This window comes from Mesoplodon densirostris, chromosome 19 (assembly GCF_025265405.1).
Source record: "Mesoplodon densirostris isolate mMesDen1 chromosome 19, mMesDen1 primary haplotype, whole genome shotgun sequence".
Taxonomy (NCBI): Eukaryota; Metazoa; Chordata; class Mammalia; order Artiodactyla; family Ziphiidae; genus Mesoplodon; species Mesoplodon densirostris.
The window spans coordinates 5,981,075-6,004,421 of NC_082679.1; the positions used below are offsets into that span (position 1 = coordinate 5,981,075).

At 50.6% G+C, this 23,347-nt stretch overlaps 2 protein-coding genes across 3 annotated transcripts; one reads left to right on the forward strand and one right to left on the reverse strand.

Moving 5' to 3' along the window:
• Window positions 1-319: 319 nt before the first annotated feature.
• Window positions 320-13,069, forward strand: LOC132479833 (sialic acid-binding Ig-like lectin 5). Of its 2 annotated transcripts, XM_060083468.1 has the most exons (9): window positions 320-356; window positions 434-814; window positions 1,038-1,316; window positions 1,560-1,607; window positions 2,330-2,584; window positions 2,667-2,951; window positions 3,176-3,275; window positions 4,140-4,221; window positions 12,878-13,069. In XM_060083468.1, exons 1-9 carry the CDS (start codon window positions 320-322, stop codon window positions 13,067-13,069), a joined length of 1,659 nt encoding a protein of 552 aa, XP_059939451.1. The 2 variants fall into 2 exon arrangements, with proteins under 2 accessions (XP_059939451.1, XP_059939452.1); XM_060083469.1 differs by lacking the exon at window positions 2,667-2,951.
• Window positions 13,070-17,856: 4,787 nt separating this feature from the next.
• Window positions 17,857-22,993, reverse strand: LOC132480427 (cytoplasmic tRNA 2-thiolation protein 1-like). The gene is made up of 3 exons (XM_060084648.1): window positions 22,933-22,993; window positions 20,996-21,540; window positions 17,857-19,516 (listed from the first exon to the last, which is right to left on the reverse strand). The coding sequence occupies exons 2-3, from the start codon at window positions 21,501-21,503 to the stop codon at window positions 18,918-18,920; spliced, it is 1,107 nt and encodes a 368-aa protein (XP_059940631.1). The 5' UTR covers window positions 21,504-21,540; window positions 22,933-22,993; the 3' UTR covers window positions 17,857-18,917.
• Window positions 22,994-23,347: the final 354 nt, after the last annotated feature.

The following is a 23,347-nucleotide window of genomic DNA, read 5'->3' on the forward strand; positions in this document are numbered from 1 at the left end:
GCCCCCTCGGCGATCCCACTGTGGACGTGAACATCGTTTGGAAGGAGATCATTTCAGAGCCACATCCGGTGAAACGTCTCCAACACTGGGGGCCTCAGGATCTTCCCCTGCAGCGTAGGGCGCGGTGGGGGGACGGTGGGACAAAATGACTTCTCAGTCCCCACCTCACCCCTACAGCCTGTGCCGTCCAAGTTCCCCTTCCGCTTGGCCAAGGCTGTCTCTGTCGCCCACTGGCTTCCTGTTGGGGCTTCCACATTCGCGGCGCTTCCTTCCCTGACGGAGGCACTTGGACCCGGGCTCTGCGCTGGCGGACGCGGACATGCTGCCCCTGCTGCTGCTGTCCCTGCTCTGGGGGGGTGAGTGGGCCGAGGGAGGAGGGGCGGCAAGGGTGGGGGAGGGGCTGGAGCTGCAGCGGAGCCTCTGTGTCCCCCAGGGTCCCTGCAGGAGGAACGAGGGTACTGGCTCCAAGTGCAGGAATCAGTGACGGTGCAGGCGTGCCTGGGGGTCCACGTGCCCTGCTCTTTCTCCTACCCTTGGAGTTCGTGGTACTCCTATGGAGAACCCTTCATCTATTGGTTCCGGGAAGGGGACGACATACACCGCAGTGATCCTGTGGCCACAGACAACCCAGGGAGACGAGTGAAGCCAGAGACCCAGGGCCGATTCCACCTCCTCGGGGACCCCAGGAAAAAGAGCTGCTCCCTGAACATCAGACATGCCAGGATGAGCGACACAGGAGTCTATTTCTTCCGAGTGGAGGGAGGTGATGTGGAATACAGTTACACAGATAAGAAGCTGAATTTGCAGGTGACAGGTATGTCAGGGGCCCAGGAGAGAACCCTGGAACATGGAGACTCCCGTATTAGAACAGGAACAGGACACAGGACCACTCCCTGCTCCAGGTCTTGAGGTTTAGGGGTGCACAAGAGACACAGAACCTGGGGTGAGCTGTGGCTCGGAGGCACTGGTCCCTCTCAGGGTCACACTCTGGGCCCCCACCCCCCTGGGGCCCAGGCATCTCCCTCTCTTCTCCTCAGCCCCAACAGAGAAACCTGACATCCATTTTCTGGAGGCTCTGGAGTCCGGCCGCCCCACAAAGCTGACCTGCCGCCTGTCACTAGTCTGTGATGGGGGAAGAGTTTTCTCATTCTCCTGGGCAGGGGATGCCCTTGGTGCCATGGACCCAGAGACCCTCCACTCCTCGGTGCTCACCTTCACCCCGAGGCCCCAGGACCATGGCACCAACCTCACCTGTCGTGTGAACCTCCCAGGAGATCAAGTGACCATGGAGAGAACCATCCGGCTCAATGTCTCCTGTGAGTTTGGAGGGGGGCTGGGTCCCTGAGGGCAGTCGGCTGTGTGTGTGTGTGTGTGTGTGTAGAAGGCAGGGATAGAACGAGGGCCAGCTCGCTCTTTTATGGATCTGAGCCTGGGGAGCCGAGGTGGGGAGAGGCCATGAAGGACAGCCATGCCCGCTTCCTGGTTTCCTTCCTTGGGTGCTGGGTCAGATTCCATCCCACTCCTCACCTCTGAAGCAAGGCCATATCTTTCCATCCTAGATGCTCCGTGGAACCTCAGCATCAACCTCTCCTTCAGAAATGTCACAGGTAGGAAGGGACCTCTCTTCTCCAGGGCTGGGTCCAGCTCCTGGGACCACCTCCAAGCAGAGAGGGTGGGATTAGGGCTTGAATGCCATCACGTACGTACTGGAAGAACAACGATAAAAATCACCACCCTCCCTCCCCCACCTCCCAGGCACGAGTCCACACACAGATTCAATACACATATACACATACATATATACATGCACGTACACACATATCCACATCTACATCTCTACACATACAGAAATGCACAGACACACGTGCACATGCAACACACACACATACACACATGCACCTACACATACATGGACATACACATACAGGCCCCACACACATACACACCACACTTATACGCACTCACACACTCTGTTCAAAGCCCATTTCACTTCACCATGGTTCTGCTCTGTGGTTTTGCTCCACAGAAGCCTCCTGAGTCCCACTTCCTGGTGCCTTCACTGAATCCATTTCCCAAGGCTTGAGGCTCTCTGTGCACTTTCCACCAAACAGCCCAGGCCTGTCCCATTGAGACACTGAGCCTCCCCTGAAGATACGAGGCCCAGACACGTTGGGTCAACCTCCTTAGGGTGTGAGGGTCCAGCCTTGGAACCCACACCGAAGCAAGCTAGCGGGCCAAGGGAGGAGAGGGAGAGGCCAACTAGGTCCTGCGAAGGCGGGAGGGATGAGACCTCAGCTCCCCCCAGTGCTCGCTGCACTTTCCCCCAAAGCCCTCAAGACTCTGCAAAACAGCTCATCCCTTCTCATCTCGGAGAGCCAGGCTCTGCAGCTGCTCTGTGTTGCTGACAGCAACCCCCCTGCACAGCTGAGCTGGTTCGGGGCTTCCCCAGCCCTGAACGCCACCCGCATCTCCAGCACCAAGATCCTGGAGCTGCCAGGCTTTGGCGCTGCAGAAAGAGAATTCACCTGCCGAGCTCAGAACCCCCTGGGCTCCCAAAATACCTCTCTGAGCCTCTCCGTGGTCTGTGAGTGCGGGGACCCCTGGGGGCAGGACCCCTGGGCCCAGGGGAGGGGAGAGGCACCGCTGACCCTCCTCCCTCTGTACAGACCCCCCGCAGCTGCTGGGACCCTCCTGCTCCCAGGAGGATGAGGGTCTGCACTGCGACTGTTCCTCCCGAGCTCAGCCGGCCCCCTCCCTGCGCTGGCGGCTGGGGGAGGGGCTGCTGGAGGGGAATTTCAGCAGCGCCTCCTTCAAGGTCACCTCCAGCTCGGCTGGGCCCTGGGCCAACAGCTCCCTGAGCCTCCGCGAGGGGCTCAGCTCTGGCCTCAGACTCAGCTGCGAGGCCCTGAACGTCCACGGGGCCCAGAGCGCCACTGTCCTGCTGCTGCCAGGTCAGGGGGCCTCTTGGGGGCAGAGGCTTAGGGGGAAAGGTGTTAAGGTCCTAGAAGATGATGCTTAGTGGGAGAGGGGCTGGCGCCTGGACAGACGGTGGCTGCTAGGACAGGGTGCTCCATCTCAGACCTGAGGGGGTTCTCCAGTAAGTTCTGCAAGGAGGCGGGAAGGCGAGAGACTGAATCTTGGGAGTGAGCTCATCTCACAGCCCTCTCCTCTGCAGGGAAACCGGCATCCCTGACCGGAGTGGTTTGTGGGGCCCTTGCAGGTGCCGGTGCCATGGCCTTGCTGTCACTGTGCGTGTGCCTTGTCTCCTTTTGCATGTAAGCCTGTGTTCTTGGGAGGTGTACAGGGAGGTGTGTGGTAGGCAGTCCAGAGAAATGTCACTTAATCCCAGAAAGGTCACTTAATCCCAAAAGGCAGAGCTGAGTAGACTAGATCCAGAGGGGGTCTTTTTTTTTGCGGGGGGGGGGAATCGGTAACAGCCTTCGTGAGATAGAATTCCCATACATTTAAGGTGTACAATTTATTGGCTTTTAGTCTATTCAGAGTTGTGTGTCCATCACGATGATTTTGATAGACCTTTTTCATTAGCCCATGAAATGAAACCAAAAGGAAACCCACACCCCTTGTCATCCCATCCGATCCATCCCCTGCCCTAGACAACCACTCATCTGTTTTCAGTCCCTCTAGAGTTGTCTATTCTGGACATTTCATATAAGTGGACTCATAAAATATGTGGACCCTTGTGACTGCCTTCTTTCGCTTAGCGTGATGATTTCAAGGTTCACGCACGTTGTGGCACGTGTCAGTACTCCATTCCTTTTTATTTCCAAATAGTGTCCCCTTGTATGAATGGAACACATTTCTACTCATCCGCTCATCCCCTGATGGACATTTGGGTTGTTTCCACTTTTTGGCTATCATTTGCCAATAATAATAACATTCACGTACAAGTTTTCCTGTGTGAGTGGGGTCTTTAGTGATGGAAATTCAGTCTTGGCCAAGGTCCTGGTCATCCAAGAGGATGAAGCCCTCACTTGCACGTCAGGAAGGCTTCTGAGTCCGGTTCCAGGGTCCAGATGCCTGAGTTGTCTTACCAGGGAGTGGGGGCAGCCTGCTCACCTTTGCCCAAGCTGTCCTGGCTGGAGTTTCTTCTCTTCTCTTACCCTGGTTTCTTCTCTTAGAGTGAAAGCCCGCAGAAAGCAGGCAGCCAGGAGACCAGCGGGTGCGGATGGTGAAGACCCCGTCATGGGTATCGTTGCCTGGGTGAGTGATGTGGGCGTCTTCTCCTGCAGTGGGAGTCCTGGGCGTGTCCACTCGGTGGGTCCAGACTGAGTTCCTCAGTATTTCCTGCTCCTCCATGGTCCCCCAGGCAGACACCTGGGCATTGACTCCCCTTCTGTCCTTCCCCTTCATCCCCCAGACGCAATGGTGCTCTGCTGACCACGGAGCCAACCTCACCTCTTTGCCAGATACAAGCTTCCAGAACCATCTCCCCCAAACCAGTACTTTCCAGCCCTTCTGGAGTATCAAAGCTGTTGTTTGCTACCATTGCTTAGAGAATCAGGTCCTAATCCTTGGTCTGATATATGAAGTCCTTCCTGAGGTCTCCCCTGATGGCCACTCCAGCCACTGGTCCTGCCCTAGGGTCCAGCTACACTGGCCTTCTCACTGTCTCCATAGCAATCTATTACCTTACGACTCGGAGCCTTTGAACGTACAGTTCCTTCTACCTGAAACGCCCTCCCTTCCTCATGTCAACCAGACCATCTCGCCTCCTCCTTCTGGCTCCAATATCAACATCTCTTACTCTGGGAAGCCTTTGTCCTCTCCCTCTCTGTCAACGCCCATCCCTCCCTTCTCTATATCCCCAGAGCTCTGAGTCCACCCCTGTCCTGAGGGTGACATCACACAACATCACTACATTTACCTGCCTCCACCCTCTCATCGTATTTGTAAAGTCCTCGAGAGGGCAGGGTCTGTAATTGTCTCTCACTCTATCCCTGTCCAGCACGACCCCTCTTCTCTTTCTTAAAATTGGGCCCGCGTTGCCCTAAATGGAGTTATCCAAAATGCTTTGTTCGTGACCAAGCTATTATCACTGGAACAAGCAGTGTTCGCTTTGTTTTTCATAATATGATAAGCAAGTGTAAACCTCCCGTCCAACCTAAGACTGCAAACATTAATGATAATTTTTATCTACCCATGTTGCTCCCTGATCCGTCCTCAGTAACCACTGCTCTGAATCTCTCTTTTTTAAAATTAATTTATTTAATTTATTTATTATTTTTGGCTGCATTGTGTCTTTGTTGATGCGCGCGGGCTTTCTCTAGTTGTGGTGAGCAGGGGCTACTCTTCGTTGCGTTGCGTGGGCTTCTCATTGCAGTGGCTTCTCTTGTTGCGGAGCACGGGCTCTAGGCGCACGGGCTTCAGTAGTTGTGGCACACGGGCTTAGTTGCTCCGCGGCATGTGGGATCTTCCCGGACCAGAGCTCGAACCCGCGTCCCCTGCATTGGCAGGCGGTTCTTAACCACTGCGCCACCAGGGAAGCCCTGCTCTAAATCTTTTGTTGCTGGTGTTATCACATATATGTTTACCAAAAATGTACACTGTTTAGTTTAATTGCTTCTGAACCTACAAAGGGCTTCACGTTCTGCATACTCTTCTTGGACTCGTTTTGTAGATGCAACATTAGGTCGCAAAGAGTCATTCATATTTTACATAAGTTGCAGTTCTCCATTGTATAATAATTCATTTTATTTTATTTTATTTTTATTTTTTATTTTTATTTTTTTTTGTGGTATGCGGGCCTCTCACTGCTGTGGCCTCCCCTGCTGCGGAGCACAGGCTCCGGATGCGCAGGCCCAGCGGCCATGGCTCACGGGCCCAGCCGCTCCGCGGCATATGGGATCCTCCCAGACCGGGGCACGAACCCGTATCCCCTGCATCGGCAGGCGGACTCTCAACCACTGCGCCACCAGGGAGGCCCAATAATTCATTTTATTATTATGTCTATTATCTAAGCTTGTATTGATGGACATTTGAGTTGTTTCCAGGTGTGGCTCTTATGAATATTCTTATTCATGTCTCATTGTATTCACATGCGAGAATTTTTCTTTAGCATTACTTAAGAATTTAATTACTAGGTCATAGGGTATGTAAAGTTCATATTTACAAGATCATGACAAATGGTTTTCCAAAGCAACTGCATTCACTTATACTCCCGTTGGTGCTTATCAGATTCTGTTGATCTATAATCTCTCCAACACTTGGTTTTCTCAATTTTTTTTTGTCATCTCACCATCTCACTGTGGTGTTGGTTTGCATTTCCTTGGTTACCAGTGAAAACAAAAATCTCTCTATGTCTTCAGTGGCATATGAACATGTTCTCTATAAAATGCCAGGTCACATCTACGGTCCATTCCCCTACTGGATGTTTGACTTTTTCTTATTAAATTTGTTGGAGTGCTTTATACATTTTTATACTGTTTTTTTTTTCTTTCTGGTTATATACATGGTAAATATCTTCTCCCAGTGAGTAGCTTATCTTCACTTTTTTTAAAGGTGACCTCTGATTATGGTAAGTTCTTAATTGTAATATAACCATATTTACCAGTCTTCTCTTTTCTATTGATTGCCTTTTGGGTCTCATTTAAGAAACTCTTTCGGGCTTCCCTGGTGGTGCAGTGGTTGAGAGTCCGCCTGCCGATGCGGGGGATGTGGGTTCGTGCCCCGGTCCGGGAAGATCCCACATGCCGCAGAGCGGCTGGGCCTGTGAGCCATGGTTGCTGAGCCTGCGCATCCGGAGCCTGTGCTCCGCAACGGGAGAGGCCACAACGGTGAGAGGCCTGCGTATCGCAAAAAAAAAAAAAAGAAACTCTTTCCCATCTTAAGATTAGAAGTATATTCAAGTATAGTTTCTACTAAAAGCTTTCTGTTTTCCTGTTGACATTTAAGACTTCATCTACTGGGAGTTGAGTTTTGTGTGTGGTGTGCAGTGTTGATCTATATATGTTCTTCCTTCATTTCTAGAATAGTCCTTTGCTCCCTCCCCCGCTGATCTGCCATGCCACTTTTGCCATACATCAAAATTCCATACATGGGGGGGGCCTCTTTCTGTGGCCTCTTCTATTTCAATGGTCAATTTTATAGTCCCCGAGTCAGAACTGTGTCTACAGTCAACAGAATTTATAAACTCAAAAATAAGTCCTGGTATCTAACAGAGCAAAACATTCTCCTGAATCTTTTTCAGAAGTTGTCTTGGTTATCCTTGGCCCTTTGTTGTTCTATTTAAATGTTAGAGTCAGTTTGTCAAGTTCCAAAAAAAAAATACTCCTGTTGGAGTTTTGATTGGAATTACATTGAATCCATAGATCAATTCAGGAAGAGTGTACTTGTTTGTGAATTTAAGTCTTCTAATCCATGAAAAACGGATATCTCTATTCGTTTAAGTCTTTAAAAAAATGTTTTCAAGAAAGAGGGACAATTCCTTCACACAGGTCTTGGTCATCTTTTGCTATTTTTCTTCCTAAATACTAGTTATTGTTACTATTGTAAATGCTATCTTTTTTAAAGTGCATTTTCTGATTGCTCATTGCTGGTATGCAGAATGAAAAAAATTTTTTTTCAAAACATATGAGGTTGTTTTTGTAATTAAAAAAAATCACAGGGGCTTCCCTGGTGGCACAGTGGTTGAGAATCTGCCTGCCAATGCAGGGGACACAGGTTCGAGCCCTGGTCTGGGAAGATCCCACATGCCGCGGAGCAACTAGGCCCGTGAGCCACAACTACTGAGCCTGCGCGTCTGCAGCTTGTGCTCCGCAACAAGAGAGGCCGTGACAGTGAGAGGCCTGCACACCGTGATGAAGAGTGGCCCCTGCTCGCCGCAACTAGAGAAAGCCCTCGCACAGAAATGAAGACCCAACATAGCCAAAAATTAATTAATTAATTAATTAATTAAAAAAAAATCACAAATTGGTCTTGGGTACCATTTAGAATCTTGTTGCATTGGTAGCTGGAAAATTCTTAGATCTTATCCATAAGCCTGCTGAACCATTCCTTTTCAGAGATAAAGATACCATCTGAAAAATTTGTAATCTTGTTTTTAACGGTCATGGCTTGCTGAATCAAAGCAGCTGAATTTGATGCACATGTAATGTCATTTCCTTCAAGAATCAGCTGGTCCTTTTGAGCTTCAGTTACTGAAGAAGAAACAGCTAGCCTCCTGCAACCCCTGCAGATGTATTTTTCTTCTGAGAGGTTTCAGATTTCAACAAATGACTCACTCCCCTGAATAAATGGGGAAGTAAGTACACCAAGACTGCCTCATGTGGTAATGGAAGTTCGAGTGACACTTCAGACTGTGGGCAGGTTGTTTGAACAGTAGTCAATTTCTTTTCATTTCCCCACCATTTGTCCACACAGAGCTGCTCCTTTTACTTTTTTTTGTTTGTTTGCGGTATGCAGGTCTCTTACTGTTGTGGCCTCTCCCCTTGCGGAGCACAGGCTCCGGACGTGCAGGCTCAGCGGCCATGGCTCACAGGCCCAGCCGCTCCGCGGCATGTGGGATCTTCCCGGACCGGGGCACGAATCCCTGTCCCCTGCATCGGCAGGCGGACTCGCAACCACTGCGCCACCAGGGAAGCCCTCATTGTTTCTTGTACTCAGTATCGCTGTTAGAAATCTTAGGTCTCACACATTGGTAGGTAATCCACTCATTCTCCCTGGAAAGGTTTATATGTTTCTCTTTGGTTTTGATATTTTTAAGAATACTCTATTTGGATGTGGGCTTTTCCTTGTCTTTTTTCTTGTGTTTGTGGGGTCCTTTGAGTTGAATTGGTTCATTTTTTCTTTAATTCTGGCAATTTTATTTCCACTATTTTTGTCCAAATATTTCTTCTTCTTTTAATTTCCTTTTTATCTCATTTGGGGACTGTTGGGATTTCCCTGGCAGTCCAGTGGTTAAGACTCCGTGCTTCCAATGCAGGGGTGGAGGGTTGGATCCCTGGTTGGGGAACTAAGATCCCACATTCCGTGTGGCATGGCCAAAAAAAAAAAAAAAAAAAAAGCATATCATTTGGGGACTATTATAATCTGAGCTGAGATTTTCTATTTCTGTCCTCTATCGATTGTAACTTTTCTTTTTTTAAAAAAATATTTATTTATTTTGCCTGTGCCAGGCTCTAGTTGCAGTATGCATGCGGGATCTAGTTCCCCGAAGAGGGATTGAACCCTGGTCCCCTGAATTGGGAGCGCAGAGTCTTACCTACTGGACCACCAGGGAAGTCCCAACTATTCTCTTCATATGTTGTGTTCTTCATCCTTCCCTACTTCCTTCTAGGGGAGACGTCAAAGGCCCTTCCAGCTCACTAACGTGCCTTCAATTGTATTCATTCTATTCTTCATTCCGCCATTGGGTTCTTCCTATTCTATTTATCAGACATAATATTTCCACTTTTTACAGAACTGCATACACATTTCCTTTTCACATAATTTATGTGATTACATGACTTCTTGTTTTACATTTTATGTACATAATTTCTGATGTATATAATTTCCTTTTGTTTCTCACAGTTTTGAGATATATTTGACATACAGCACTGTATAAGTTTAAGGTGTACAGAATAATGATTTGACTTACATACATCATGAAATGATTAGCACAGTATGTTTAGCAAACATCCATCATCTCATATAGATACAAAATTAAAGAAATAGAAAATAATTTTTCCTTGTGATGAGAACTCAGGATTTACTCACTTAATAACTTTCCTATATAACATAGAGCAGGGTCAATTATAATTATCCTGTTGTACATTACATTTCTAGTACTTATTTATCTTATAACTGGAAGTTTGTACCTTTTACCACCGTCATCCAATTCCCCCTCCCCCAGTCTCCCGCCTCTGATCACCACAAATCTGATCTCTTTTTCTATGAGTTTACTTGTTTGTTCATTATTGAAGTATAATTGACCTACAACACTATGTTAGTTCCTGTTACACAACATAGTGATTTGATATTTCTGTATGTTTCAAAATGATCACCATGATGTCTAGTTACGTCACCATACAAAGATATTGCAGAGTTATTGACTGATGTACCTAATTTCTTGTTCTCACTTTCATGATGGTAATATCATCACTCACTTCTCTTAGTGCATTTAGCGTGCTTAGTTTAAACCCTTGATCAAAGTGTTCTAATACTTGTGCTTTAGAGGTACAGGAAGTTCCCAGGTTCCGTTGGCTTGTTTTCCTTCTGGTACATTTACACTCCACAGGTGTCCAGTCCTGTGAGCTGGGAGGGCATATTCCCCTGGGGATGTTAGTTACTCTGTCTGGAGTACTGACTGGGTGAAGGTGAAAGGCAGATGATAGTCTGTATCAGCTCAAAGGAGCAACGGGGACCAGCCCCAGGGTGGAGCTCCTCCAGGCACCAAAACCACTGCCCATCATTTCCACTTCCTGTCCCCCCAAGAAAGCAGCTTAAGTCACCCCTTTGCCTTCTGACCCTCAGAGAGAAGGAGCTTTGGGCAGGGACTCTTCGTGGATTTTGATCCACTAGACTCTGGAGTTTGGAAAGGAGAAAATGATGACAAGAATCCCAAAGGCCAGTGAGGCTCCATCTCTGCTCTCATCCTCTTCACTCCAGGGAAACTACGGTGCTTATCCAGCACTTACCTCTGGCCACCTGCATATCACTGTCCTGTCCACGCTCTCTGAATTCTGCAGGCAATGATTGTCCCAAGGCAAGAGTAGAAGAGAGAAAGGAGCAGAATTCAAGCACATTTAAGGGGAAATATCCTCTCATCAACAAGGCAGATTCCCCAGCCCTGGGCTGCAGCACATCACCTCCCCGACCCCATTTGTTCACATTAGCCTTTACTTCCCCCTAGGGACTTCGGTGTGATCAACTGATTAATCAAGCAATCGACTCATTGATTTATAAAATTTTGTCATCCTGTAGTTCCATCTGTAGTTCTTCTATTGTTGGATCTTGGTGAATAGAGCCAGTGGCATGTGTGAATTCACTATCTTGACAGGAACTGTGACAGAGAACTTTGTTTTCCCCATTATTTTACTCTCAACCTTTCTGTAACTTTCATACTGTAGGCAGAATAGTAAAGCGATGAGCTTCATAGTCCCTGGAGTTCAATTTCCTGTGTTCAAGTCCTCGATCCAACCACTTCCAAGCTGTGTGACCTTGGACAAGTTAGTTAACCTCTCTGTTTCTTTATTTTCTCTTCTGGAAATGAGACCGTGGATATGGTGGTACCTGTTTCCTTGGGTTGTTACAAGAAATGCTTAGAAATGTGCCTAGGTCATGGGGAAATTGCTTACAACTGTTACCTAATGTTACTATTCCCCCCTCTAATAAGGAACTGCATGAAGGCAGGTATTTTGGGCTGTTTCAGTTCCTCTTATGTCCTCATTTGCAAGAACGGCACCTAACTCATAGCCAGCACTTGGCAAAGAGGTATTGAATGAAAGAATGCACATATCACTTTCTCCTGTTTATTCATCTGAGCTGCATGTTGCCTTATCATGATCAATTTAATCCCTTCTTAATATATGGTAAGGCTATTATTAATGGACGCACATCCTTATTTCTCCCTCTTTGGCTGCGGTAGCGTCAATACACCTAGCTGCTTTGTCATTTCATTTTACCTTGCTCATGTCTAATACGGGCAGCTCTGTCTGGATATTCTATTTTTTTGCTGAGGTCATAAAACCATTTATTCCTAACCTGGAACGCATTTTATTTTTCTTTCTGAGCTACTTTTGAAGGCTAATGTTGCTTTCAACATACTCTTCTATAGCGTGATGATGTAGGCGTGTGGGCAGACTTGAGAGAGAGAAGGGAATGGCTTACCAGTATCTGGGTACCATCTTTGCCGGGAGACTTGGGTCCTGCTTTATTTTCATTTTTGTTTTATGGAGCCCAGGCCCAGGATCCAGAATTGCCATCTCTTTTAAAAAATTATTTATTTATTTATTTATTTATTTATTTATTTATTTATTTATGGGTGTGTTGGGTCTTTGTTGCTGTGTGCAGGCTTTCTCTAGTCGTGGAGAGTGGGGGCTACTCTTCGTTGCGGTGCGCGGGCTTCTCATTGCAGTGGCTTCTCTTGTTGCGGAGCAAGGGCTCTAGGCATGCAGGCTTCAGTAGCTGTGGCATGCGGGCTCAGTAGTTACAGCACGTGAGCTCAGTAGTTGTGTTTCACAGGCTCTAGAGCGCAGACTCAGTAGTTGTGGCACATGGGCTTAGTTGCTCCGTGGCATGTGGGATCTTCCTGGACCAGGGCTCGAACCCGTGTCCCCTGCATTGGCAGGAGGATTCTTAACCACTGCACCACCAGGGAAACCAGAATTGGCATCTCTTTTCTGGTTTCGGCATAAGCTATCTCACAATACACCGCGAAGTTAGAAATTTGCTTTGTTTACTTGTCTCTAATCCAGTGCTCCTAGCAGACTGTAAGCTGCCTGAGGTCAGGGTCCATGTCTGTTTGCTCACACAGTCCACCTGGCCCCTCGCCCAGGACTTGGCATGGGAGACACTGTCAGTAACACAGCAGACCTGGGTTTGAGTCCTGGCTCTGCCATTTACTATATGAGTGACCTTGGGCAAGTTACTTTACCTCTCCCCACCTCAGTTTTCCTACCTGTAAAATGGGGATAATGAGAGTATCATTCATACTGGGGCTTTCTGTGAAGGTTAAATACGATTCATAAGCCCTTGATATGGCCTAATCAGTCTTAGTATCACAAAATTGTAAATGAATGAGTGAATATTTGAGTTCATAGGAAACACGTGTGGAATAAGAAGATGAATGAATAAATGTCCCATCAGGCCGACTTTCCCTTGGAGGGGAAAGTGCCTGCCTTACTCCTTCTCTGACTCCCTTTTCTCCCCCTTTACTCAGGGTTCCAGGCAAAAGCCCTGGCCAGACGGCCCCCCAGACCAGACGTCGTCCCCTGCAGAGGATGCCCCGCCTTCAGGGGAGCAACAGGAGCTCCATTACGCCTCCCTCAGCTTTCACGGGATGAAGTCCCGGGAGCCTTTGGACCAGGAGGCCACCAACATCACCGAGTACTCAGAGATCAAAACAAGCTAATGAGGACTCGCCCAGAGCTTGGTCCTGGCTGGAGGAATCACAGCCTCTGTGGGGAAAAGGAGAAGTCAGGGACTAGTTGATGAAGACTTTGTGGCAGTATTAGTATGCGTGTCCCCAGGTAGAGCAGAAAGAAGACAGGTGATAGGATTAGAGAAACTTGGGCTCCATCAAATGCAGGTTCCAGCACTTCCTAAGGCATCGTTAGCAAGCAATTCACTTCATCTCTCTGTGTCTCAGTTTTCCATTCTGTAAATCAGAGATCATGTGTCTTACCTCAAAGCTGTATGAGAATTAAAGAAAGAACATAAAAATCAACCAACAGAGGTCCCGTCATGTGGCGTGCACGTAGTGTCTGCTGGTTTCTCTTCCTTGAACAGAAAGGTCCTCCTGGCAAGTTCTCCTGAGGCTGGGGGTGACTAGTGTTGACCTGAAAAAAATAGACAGCCAGACATTTCTCCAGCAAACATGGGTTTATTCCTCATTAGCTGAGCATGGCAACTTGGGGTCTGCAACCATTGTGAGCCATGTGCAAGTTCTGACACAGCAAGGGAAGGAGACCGCTTTTATAGAGGGGCAAAGGAAGTTGGGGGCTAGAGTAAACAAAGAGTCACTGGCTTTTCATTGGCAGAGTCCTTGCCAGGAAAGAAGAGCTGTCTTTCTTCTTCCTGTTGGGCTCTACTCACACAGGCAGTGAGAGGTCGCCCTCTGGTCTCCTGACTCTATTAAATTGAGGCTTCACTTTATTCATTTTTTACACCAGGCACAGAGGACAGGGTGGCAACTTGTTGATGTCATTCTCCTTCCCAGGACTCTTCGAAGCCTCCCCAGGGAAAGATCAGCCCCTCAGCCTGACATTCGGTTCACAATCTTTATCTCCTTGCCTCACTTTTATCTGTCAATTCTTGCAGCACATTTCCATCACTTCCTGACCTCCAGTCCCTTCCCTATCTCATTTATGGATCCTAAAGGGATCTTCCCAACAGCCAGAGGGCCGACCCTTACTCTCCTGCACAAACCTGTTTGTGGCTTCCTGGTCTTAGTACATTGCAAGCATCTGTCCCAGTATTTAAAGTCCTTCATGGGGACTTGCCTGGTAGCACAGTGGTTAAGAATCCGCCCACCAATGCAGGGGACACGGGTTCGATCCCTGGTCTTGGAAGATCCCACATGCTGCGGAGCAACTAAGCCCGTGCACCACAACTACTTAGCCTGTGCTCTAGAGCCCGAGAGCCACAACTACTGAGCCTGGGTGCCACAACTACTGAAGCCCGTGTGCCTAGAGCCTCTGCTCTGCAACAAGAGAAGCCACCACAATGAGAAGCCCGCTCACCACAACAAAGAGTAGCCCCTGCTCGTCGCAACTAGAGAAAGCCGGCGGGCAGCAACGAAGACCCAAAGCAGCCAAATATAAATAAAATAAAATAAATAAATTTATATATAAAAAAGACCAATTACCTTCCAAAGAAGAGCAGTTTGACTGACTTATCAAGTAGCACCGTGGAGAGCAGAAGAAAGCAAATACTAACTTGAAATATAATTTTATAACCTATACTCTGTAAAGATAATTCAAAAATGAGGAAGCAATAGAATTTAGAACAAATAAATGAGAGGTTCTCTACCTGTAGAATAACAATTGAAGATAGTTTAAAAATTCCTGACAGTAAGGATTTCCCCAGAGGTCCAGTGGTTAAGACTCTGCCTTCCAATGCAGGGGGCGTGGGTTCAATCCCTGGTCAGGGAACTAAGATCCCACATGCTGTGGGGTGCGACCAAAAACTTAAAAAGATTTCCTGACAATAACAACAGCTAAGTCCATAGCTGGGGGCCGGGAGTAAGTGGACTTTACATTTCCTAACATCTGCAGATTATCCAGGAGGAGATGGAGGTTTTCATTTACTTTAATAGGTTATTATGCATGTAGGAATTTTAAGGTAATGACGACAAGAATAGAATCAGAATGTATGACTTACAAACTAGAGGTCTTTAAAAGTGTCCTATAAAAACTTAGTAAATCAAAAGAAGACAAGAATGGAGAGATAAAGGATAAATGCTTCAGTTAAAAACAGAGAGCTTGGATTCTTTTCTTTTTTTGGCGGTATGCGGGCCTCTCACTGTTGTGGCCTCTCCCATTGCGGAGCACAGGCTCCAGACGCGCAGGCCCAGCGGCCATGGCTCACGGGCCCAGCCTCTCCGCGGCATGTGGGATCCTCCCAAACCAGGGCACGAACCCGTGTCCCCTCCATCAGCAGGCGGACTCTCAACCATTGCGCCACCAGGGAAGCTCCAGCTTGGATTCTTATTCCAAGTATATGCTCTTTACAATATATACATCTAAATTATAAGGATAGAGAAGGTCAAATGTAAAAGCAGACAAAATTAGATACTATGACAACATTAATTAAAAAAGAAAGCCTTCTGAAGCCCCTCCGACTTAGGTGCCCTGCTGGCCTAAGGCTCAGGACCTTGTGCCTGTGGATTGGGGTCCTTGACAGAGTTGCGGTTTTCCTGAACTCAGTGCCCAACTATGATCCAGAACCATGGACAGCGCCAACCCTTCAGCGAGGACCTCCCCGGGGTCTGGCAGGGTGGTTGGAGTGCCCCCTGGGGGCAGATCCCTGACGTGTCTCAATTGCAGAGGAAAGAGGGCTGGAGGAATGGGAGTGGTGACATTCTGTCTCTCAGGACAGAGGTGCTCATCAGGGGACAGCCAACTCCTTCTCAGTCTCCCCTGAAAACCTCCTCATCCTAGGGAAGAGGGGACTTAGCTTCAGAGACACAGTGCATTTCTCACAGTTCTTTGCCCCTCGGGGCTGACTCTACCCTCACGCCCTGCAGAAAATCTTCCCTGTGTCAGATTCCTCCCCTTTCTCCCCTCACTTTCCAGTAGGTTGATAGTTTGCTCTTGTTTTGAATCCCTTTCTCATACTGTCATGGAACTCTGGATGACAGAGAACATGGTTTATGATCATTTTCTAGGCCTGGCGCTCTGCCATGTCCTGATTCAGCTCAAATAAAGGAAGGAAGTATCAGAAGTCTGGTTTAGCTGATGGGTCACAGAAATAAATTCTAAGTTTTCCTTCTTCTCCATGAACGGTAAATATTCAGATTGGGGAAAGGATCCTGTGGCCTCAGTGGAACACAGCATGGAGAGAGTTATCATGAAGCGCAGAGGAAGCCGGGCAAGGTCAGGAAAAAGTAGTAGTGGGGTAAGGAGAGGAAGCTTCGATAGATACCATAAAGAGGGGAGACTTTCTGAGGCTGGAGGGATTGTACAGAAGTTAGAACTCATTCTGCAGGTGTGAGTGCAGGGCTCCTGGGAAACCTGAGAATGGACTGAGAGCCACATGCAAATCCAGTGGCTTTCTGAACTGAAGTTGACACCAGAAACCTGCACACATCACACCCACTTCTGGGTCTGGACCCAGCATCCCAGTTCTCAGTTTCAGCCTCTGACCAGAAGGAGCCCCTTGCAGATGAGTTTGAGGTCAGCCATCCCTTCTTGAAGCTTCTTGTGTGATCAGGCCTGGGCTAAGAGCCAGGATTGAGAAGATTCTGTTTCAGGTAGGTCCTGTGCCCCACCCCACTCCCCTGCTCTGAGGGAATTTGAGGAGAGCAGCGAGAGACCACAGTCCATCCATTTTCTGAAGGGGATGGAGATGGACTCTTGGGGGAGGCAACATGAGTGGAGGGTTGGATGGAAGGAACCACCTTGACAGGTTATCATCAGACCTGGGATGAGAAGAGCTCAGCCTTCACTTCCCTGGTCATCACTGGGGAGAAGGGGAGCCCCTGAAAGAGGGAGGAGTGGGGGCAGTCCAATCCAGAAAGATCTCTGGATGACTGCTGCTTCTGAAGCTGCCCTTGACGTCCAGATAGAAGGAACGGATCTGGTGGTGTCGGTCAGCCCAGACCTGCCCCATCCAAGCCCAAGCTGCTGCCACTACCCTGGCTGTGAGTGTGTAGGGGTAAGTGGTCTGCAACACGTGACCCTATGCAGGGTCCTTGGTCTCCACTTTGGGGTACAACTTGGAGAAGCACAAAGGGTAGGAGCTGCAGGTATAAGGCTTGGGGACACTGTGTAGGACAAAGTGCTTCTTCGTGCTCTGACCTTCTCTCATCCTGAAATTTCTAGGTTTCCTCTAAAAGAGTCTGCATCTTCTGATTTATGGAAGGGGCCAACATAGACCACGATCCTCCTGTGCTCACAAACAGACCAGGTCAAAAGCTGCAAGGGAGGATCAAGGACCTTGGGCCTTTTCCATCTCTTTGAGGACCTCCTCCTATGACTGCTCTGTGAGCAACAGAGATGCCAGGATGGGGGCAAGCAGGACACTGGGAGATGGCATGAGGATCATCCTAGTGTCATACTTTTCTGAGCTCTGGTTCTCTCTGTCCCTCCCCAGTGTTGACCCAGACACCTGACATCTATATCCTGGGGACCCTGGAATCTGGGCACAAGGGAATCCTGACGGGGTAGGGCACCCAACAACTGGCAAGGGGTGTCTCTGAGTCACCCTCCCCCCAACACACATCTTATGCTCGTGAAGATGCAGAAGCTCTGCATCCTTGCACTTTCCCCACCGCAACGTGCTCAGGTGGACTCAGACCCACTTCATGGCTGCTGGTTCTGGGAAGGAGACATCCTCACCTAGATGGGAAGAATCGGGGAGGCTTCTGGGAGGCCCCTGGAGGATGTGAGCCAGAATATGGGAGAGGAGGGCACTCCTGACAAGGGACCAGCCCAGCAAACTTTAATACGAACAAGTCGGACAGCATTTGTTGAGCGCTTTATCAAATACTCACAACAGTGCTTTGCTAGGAGGCTTTGATTCCATTTTCAGTGGAGGAAATGGAAGACCAGAGAGGTTAAGTCACTGACCCAGGCTCACCCAGCTTTGCCTCTAGAATCTGAGGTCTGGGGCGCTCACCCAGCGGCTCCCCACCCATCACACAGAGATTGGGGGTAAGGACTAAACCCACTGTCTCGAGGAGCCCCAGGCAGATCTCGGTGTAAACCCCTAGTTGGGGCTCCAGCGAGGTGACCTCAGGCTAGTTGGCCTCAGGTTGTAACAGGGAAGAGCCAAGTCTGACTCCATGGTGGATCTGTTTCTTTTACTTTAACCTTTGCTTTCAGATGCTTTTGTTCACTGAAAGGATACTGTCTATACATAATGGCCTGCCTCGGGGGAACCCTGCCCTCTGCCTGAAGGTTAAACCAAAGAGCCTTTGTTCAGGGAAACATCGGGACCCTGTCCACCTGTGGATGGCTACAAGAAAGAAGAAATTAACACATCCCCTCCCCGAGGCTGGCCATTCCAGGTGATATCTGCAAAACTTGTGGCCTTTTCACTTTACTTCCTCATCTCCTCGCCCTCTCTGTGCTGTAAAAGAGACTGGCAACCAAACCCCGATAAGATGCTTATTTTGAGACTTTAGTCTGCCATCTTCTCTGAATAAAGTCGTCTTCCTTGCCTCAACACTTCCTCTCCGAGTTATTGGCCTGTGGTGCAGGGAGCACAGCGAGCTTGGACTCGGTAACGAGGCTACAGCCCACGAGATCGTGGTGCGGATGAAATGAGATGATCCAGCTCCTGCCCTGTGTACAGCGCTCACACAGAAGCATCACGATCGCTGTAACTGACGTGCCCATCAAGTTACATGGTTTTGCTTATCCCACTGCAGGCAAACATGAAACATCAGGCACACAGGAGGCGCTCAAGAAGGGTTAGGACTATCTGAGCACGCCCAGAGCCCCACAGAGCAGGACCACAGGTAAGGGGTTCCGACCCCTTCCCAATCTCACGCCGAAGCCCGGGCTAAGGTAACTCGGGTTCCTTCACAGGGTCATTTACAGGCGGCCCCGCACTCCCACGTCGTCGGATCCCAGGGGAGAACTGGAGTCTCTAGAAGCCGGGGATGGGCTCCGAAGTCGGGGGTCCGGACGGCTGTGGCTCCCGCGGAGACCCGGCGGCCCCTCCTCGTCCAGCCCCCGGCGGCCCTTGCCGATGGCCAGGCGGGGCCGGCCGCGGTTCAGGCCGTCCAGGAGGGCGCAGGCCTGGCACAGCGCGCGGCTGGCCAGCGCCCCGCAGCGGGAGCAGGCGCCGGGGGGCGGGGGCCGCGCGGCCGGGGCCAGCGCCAGGCGCTCGGCCGAGTGCACGAGGTCCAGCACCGCCGACGGCCGCGCCGCCTCCAGAAGCTTGAGCAGGTCGCGCGCGTGGCCGCGGAAGGCCTCGGGCGCGTACACGCACTCCTCGGAGAAGTAGTCCAGGCGGCGGAAGTGCGCGTACAGCACCACCTCCTTCTGCGAGGCCAGCTGCAGCGGGCGGCAGCGCGGCAGGGAGCCCCCCTCGCCCGGAGAGCCCAGGCCCCCGCCCCGCGCCAGCCGGCCCGCGTCGCCCCGCAGGAAGTTCATGAGCACCGTCTCCGCCATGTCGTCGGCGTTGTGTCCTGGGGGAGAGACGCGAGCCGGTGAGGAGGGGGCGCGGGGGCCGGCGGGTCCGCGGGAGAAGACCCCGCGGTACCGTGGGGCGGCCAGGGGGAGGCTGCGGGTGGACCCCGCGAGAAAGGAGAGGGGAACACTCCAGGCTCCCGTGGAGCAACTTGGGGTGCCCTCGTTTGCCCCCCTCTTATTGCAAACCAGGCTCTGTGCTCGGTGCCCTTTCAGGTAGTGAGTAAAACTGCTTTACGCTGCACATATAATTTCAGTCTTAGTGAAAAGCGTACTTCAGACTGCACAGACATCAAAATGGCATTTGATGGAGATGCTCACGTGGGCTGTTGACACAAGTGCCTCTGGGAATGCAGATTGTGGTATTTAGACGGACCAGGGAGAAAGTAAGTGCATATTTACACAGCAGTCACCATAAATTGGAAGCTAAATCTCTACTTATTCTGCAACTTGTCATCTTATACTTGAGCCTATAGTAGAACACCGGTCTTACAAGTCGGCCATACTTCCCCTCCTCAGGGCCTTTGCATAAGCTGTTTCCTCTGCTCAGAACCTCTCCCACCCCCTTTTTGTCCTTCACCTAGTTACCCACTCGGCTTCAGGTCTCCGCTCACTCAGGAAACGCCTCCTTAACCCCCACGTTTCTCCCTTCACTAGGTCCTCCTGTGTCACTTTCCTTAGTGGCACAGGAAATAATTATAATCAGGTTATAATTACGTATGTGAGAAACGGACAGGAGCAGAGACTGTCTTGTGCATCATCATGACGGCAAACATTTATATGTTGACTGTTTCTCAGTGTCTTGTCTAAGTGCTTCATACATAATTCCCATAATTCATCTAATTCCCAGTAACTCTAGGACCTAGATAGTATTAATATCCCCATTATATAAAAGAGGAAACCAAGGTTAGGTAGTTTGTTCTAGGCTATATAGCTTGCATCTGGCACACAATAAATGGTCAACAATTATTTGTTTGGTACAAATAATTGGTATTTGGTAATTACCAATTTGGTACAAATTATTTGTTTGGTACAGAGAAAGTGTTATCAGAGAGGAGAAGCGAATAGGGAGAAGGACACAGTTGCGTTCAGACTACAGATGCTTCTGATGGGAGATGCCCCTTCATACCCCTCCTTTTGTGACAAGGGACACAGTGTCATAAAAAAAAGTACAGAGAACCACAGCCCTAGCCCCTAGAGAGTACCCTGTCACCCCTCTATTTGCCAGCGTGTGTGTACAAAGCTGATGGCAGTGACTCAAAAGCTTACCATGCCCATCCTAAGGACACGCACATACTATGAACCTTCAGTGTGCATGCACATCCCCTCCTCCCTGTTTAAAGTGCCCAATTAGGATATACGCAGTCTTCTTTACGACCTCTGCGTCATGCGCCTCAGTGGCCTTACAGTGTCCGCCCCTCGCCCGCGCATGCGCCCGTTCCTCCTACCACGCCCCTCTGTGCCGCGCCTGCGCTCACCCGTCACGACGTGCGTGGCTTCCACGCGGCGCGCCCCTTCCTCTAGCGCCCGGCGTCGCAGCACCCCACAGAAGGTGCAACAGGAGCGGCTGCGGCCGGAGCCGGCCGTGCTGCGGGCCACGGCGTCCATCGTCCAGCCCCCGAAGAGCTCTGCGTAGGCCACGACGGTGAGCGGGAGCTCCCAGCGTGCTGCTTGCCGCCGCACGGCCGCCAGCGCCGCGTCCCGGTAGCCGCCGATGCCCTCGTCCACGGCCACGAGGTGCAGCGAGATGCCCAGGCGCGGGGCCAGCTCGCGCAGCACGTGCGCCAGCACAGTGGAGTCCTTGCCGCCCGAGGCGCCCACGGCCACCACGGCGCCGGGCGGCAGCAGGCGGCCCGCGACCACCGTGTGCAGCACCTCGGCCTCGAAGGTGGCGCAGAAGCAGGTGGCGCACAGCGCCTGGCCCGAGCGCGGACGGCGGAGGGCGGCTCGCGCTTTGTGGCAGGAGGCGCACTGCGGGGCGGGCATCGCGGGTTCCTGGCGAGGCGGGATGGGTCGGCTTCTCCTGGATGGGTGGAGAGGGGAGGCGGGTTACACGTGGATTCCGGATTAAGGGGTCGTTGCCTCCCGGCAGGCTGCCTAAATAGTACCCAGAGTAAACCCACTGTGTGGAACACTCTTCCCCCAGCACTGTGCAGGCCTGGCACTTTCAAGTCTCAGCTTAAGCTTTTATTCATTCGTTCAACAAATATCCACTCAGTGCCTCCAAAGTGCCCAACATTGGTTAGGCACTGGGGACACAGCAGGGAGCAAAACAGGAAAGGTTGCAGGCACTAAGTTCTAGTGGAGGAGCCGGCCCAAAATAGTTTTCAGATATAAATAGGTTACCCTCTGAGCTGAGGCCAGAAGGAAGAGGAGTTAGGCATTAGATCAAGGTGGTAAGAATTTTCCGGATAGAGTTAATACCAAATGCAAAGGACCTGAAAGGGCAGGTCCTGTCTGTGTTCTTTTGGGTGGAAGGTGTGTTGGTGGTTCAAGACTGGAGAGGGTCGGGGGCTTGGAGGTTGGCAGGGTGAGAAGCTTGGACTTTATTCTGAGTGAAATAGGAACCGTTGGACGGTTTTAAGCTGTATAGTCACAGGATCTAATTTCTATTTTAACAGGATCCCCTGGGCTGCGTGTGAATAGAGGGGTGGCGAGTGGCAAGGACAGACGTGGGCAGACCAGTGAGGAGGCGCCTGCAGTGATCCAGGTAAGCAACAGTGGTAGCGCGGAGCACAGTGGAGACGGTGGAATTGGAGAGAAGTGGTCAGATTCTGCATCGCTTCCGGAGACAGAGTAGCTGGGACTCTGCCAAGTCTTGGGGGGCGGCAGTGGATGAAACAGAGGACTCCTGACCACTCCAACTGTTGTTTTGACTGGAGCACTTGTGAGGGTAGTGGGACCATTTAGTAAAGAGGTGGTGGGGGCTAGGGAAGAATGGGGAAATATTGTAGGAGGAGTTCGTTTAGGGCAAAGAATCTGGAATTTCTTTGGGGCATGGTAAGATTTGAGGTCCTTTGCTCTGGAAGTCTTTCCAGAACTCTGGGCTGGGTCTGGCGCCTCCTCTGGGCTTCCACGGCAGTCTGACCCTCACCGAAGGCCAGCCCTGACCAGTCTAAGGTTGTAATCAGGACAGAAGAGGGTGCGCTCGCACCGCACCCAGCTTGGGCGGTGGGAACAAGGAGTCAGACCTGGCCGGCAGAGTCCAAAGCGGGTCAGCAGGGACACCAGGGGCTTAGGGCACTCCCGCGTGGAGGGCCGGAGGGAGACCGGCTTTGGGGGGATCACGGAGGGGAGTGCCACCTCCCGAGGGATGCCTACCGAATGCGTGGGAGAGAAATATGGAGACCGTCAACTCCTCCACGGCAGCGCGACCAAGGGCCGAGATCGACCCGCCGCGGGAGGAGGCACTCACCTGAGTAGAACCCGCGCCGGACGGTCCAGGCTCAGAGAAAACGCGGAAGCAGGTAAAATAACTACGACTCCCAGAAAGCTTTGGGTCAACCCGCGAATGACTCCCAGGTGCCCGTGCGGCGGTTCGGCCTGGAGCGCTTACGGCTCTCGGACAAGCTGGGCCTACAACTCCCGGCGATTCTCGCGGTGGTGTCTTTCGCTCCCGCCTACGGCTCCCAGAGTGCTCCATGCCAGTGCGGTTCGATTTCCGAGTGCGCCTGCGCAGGAGCTGGTGCAGTGTGTGATTTGGGTGCAGACATGCGGTGCGCGCTGTGGTTTATTCCAAAGATGGATGTTTTCGGATTTTCTGCTCTTGTGGGAGCATGGTAGAGTTTGTGGTGGGGGTGGAGAGGCGTCAGGGCGGGGTACGAAGGGGA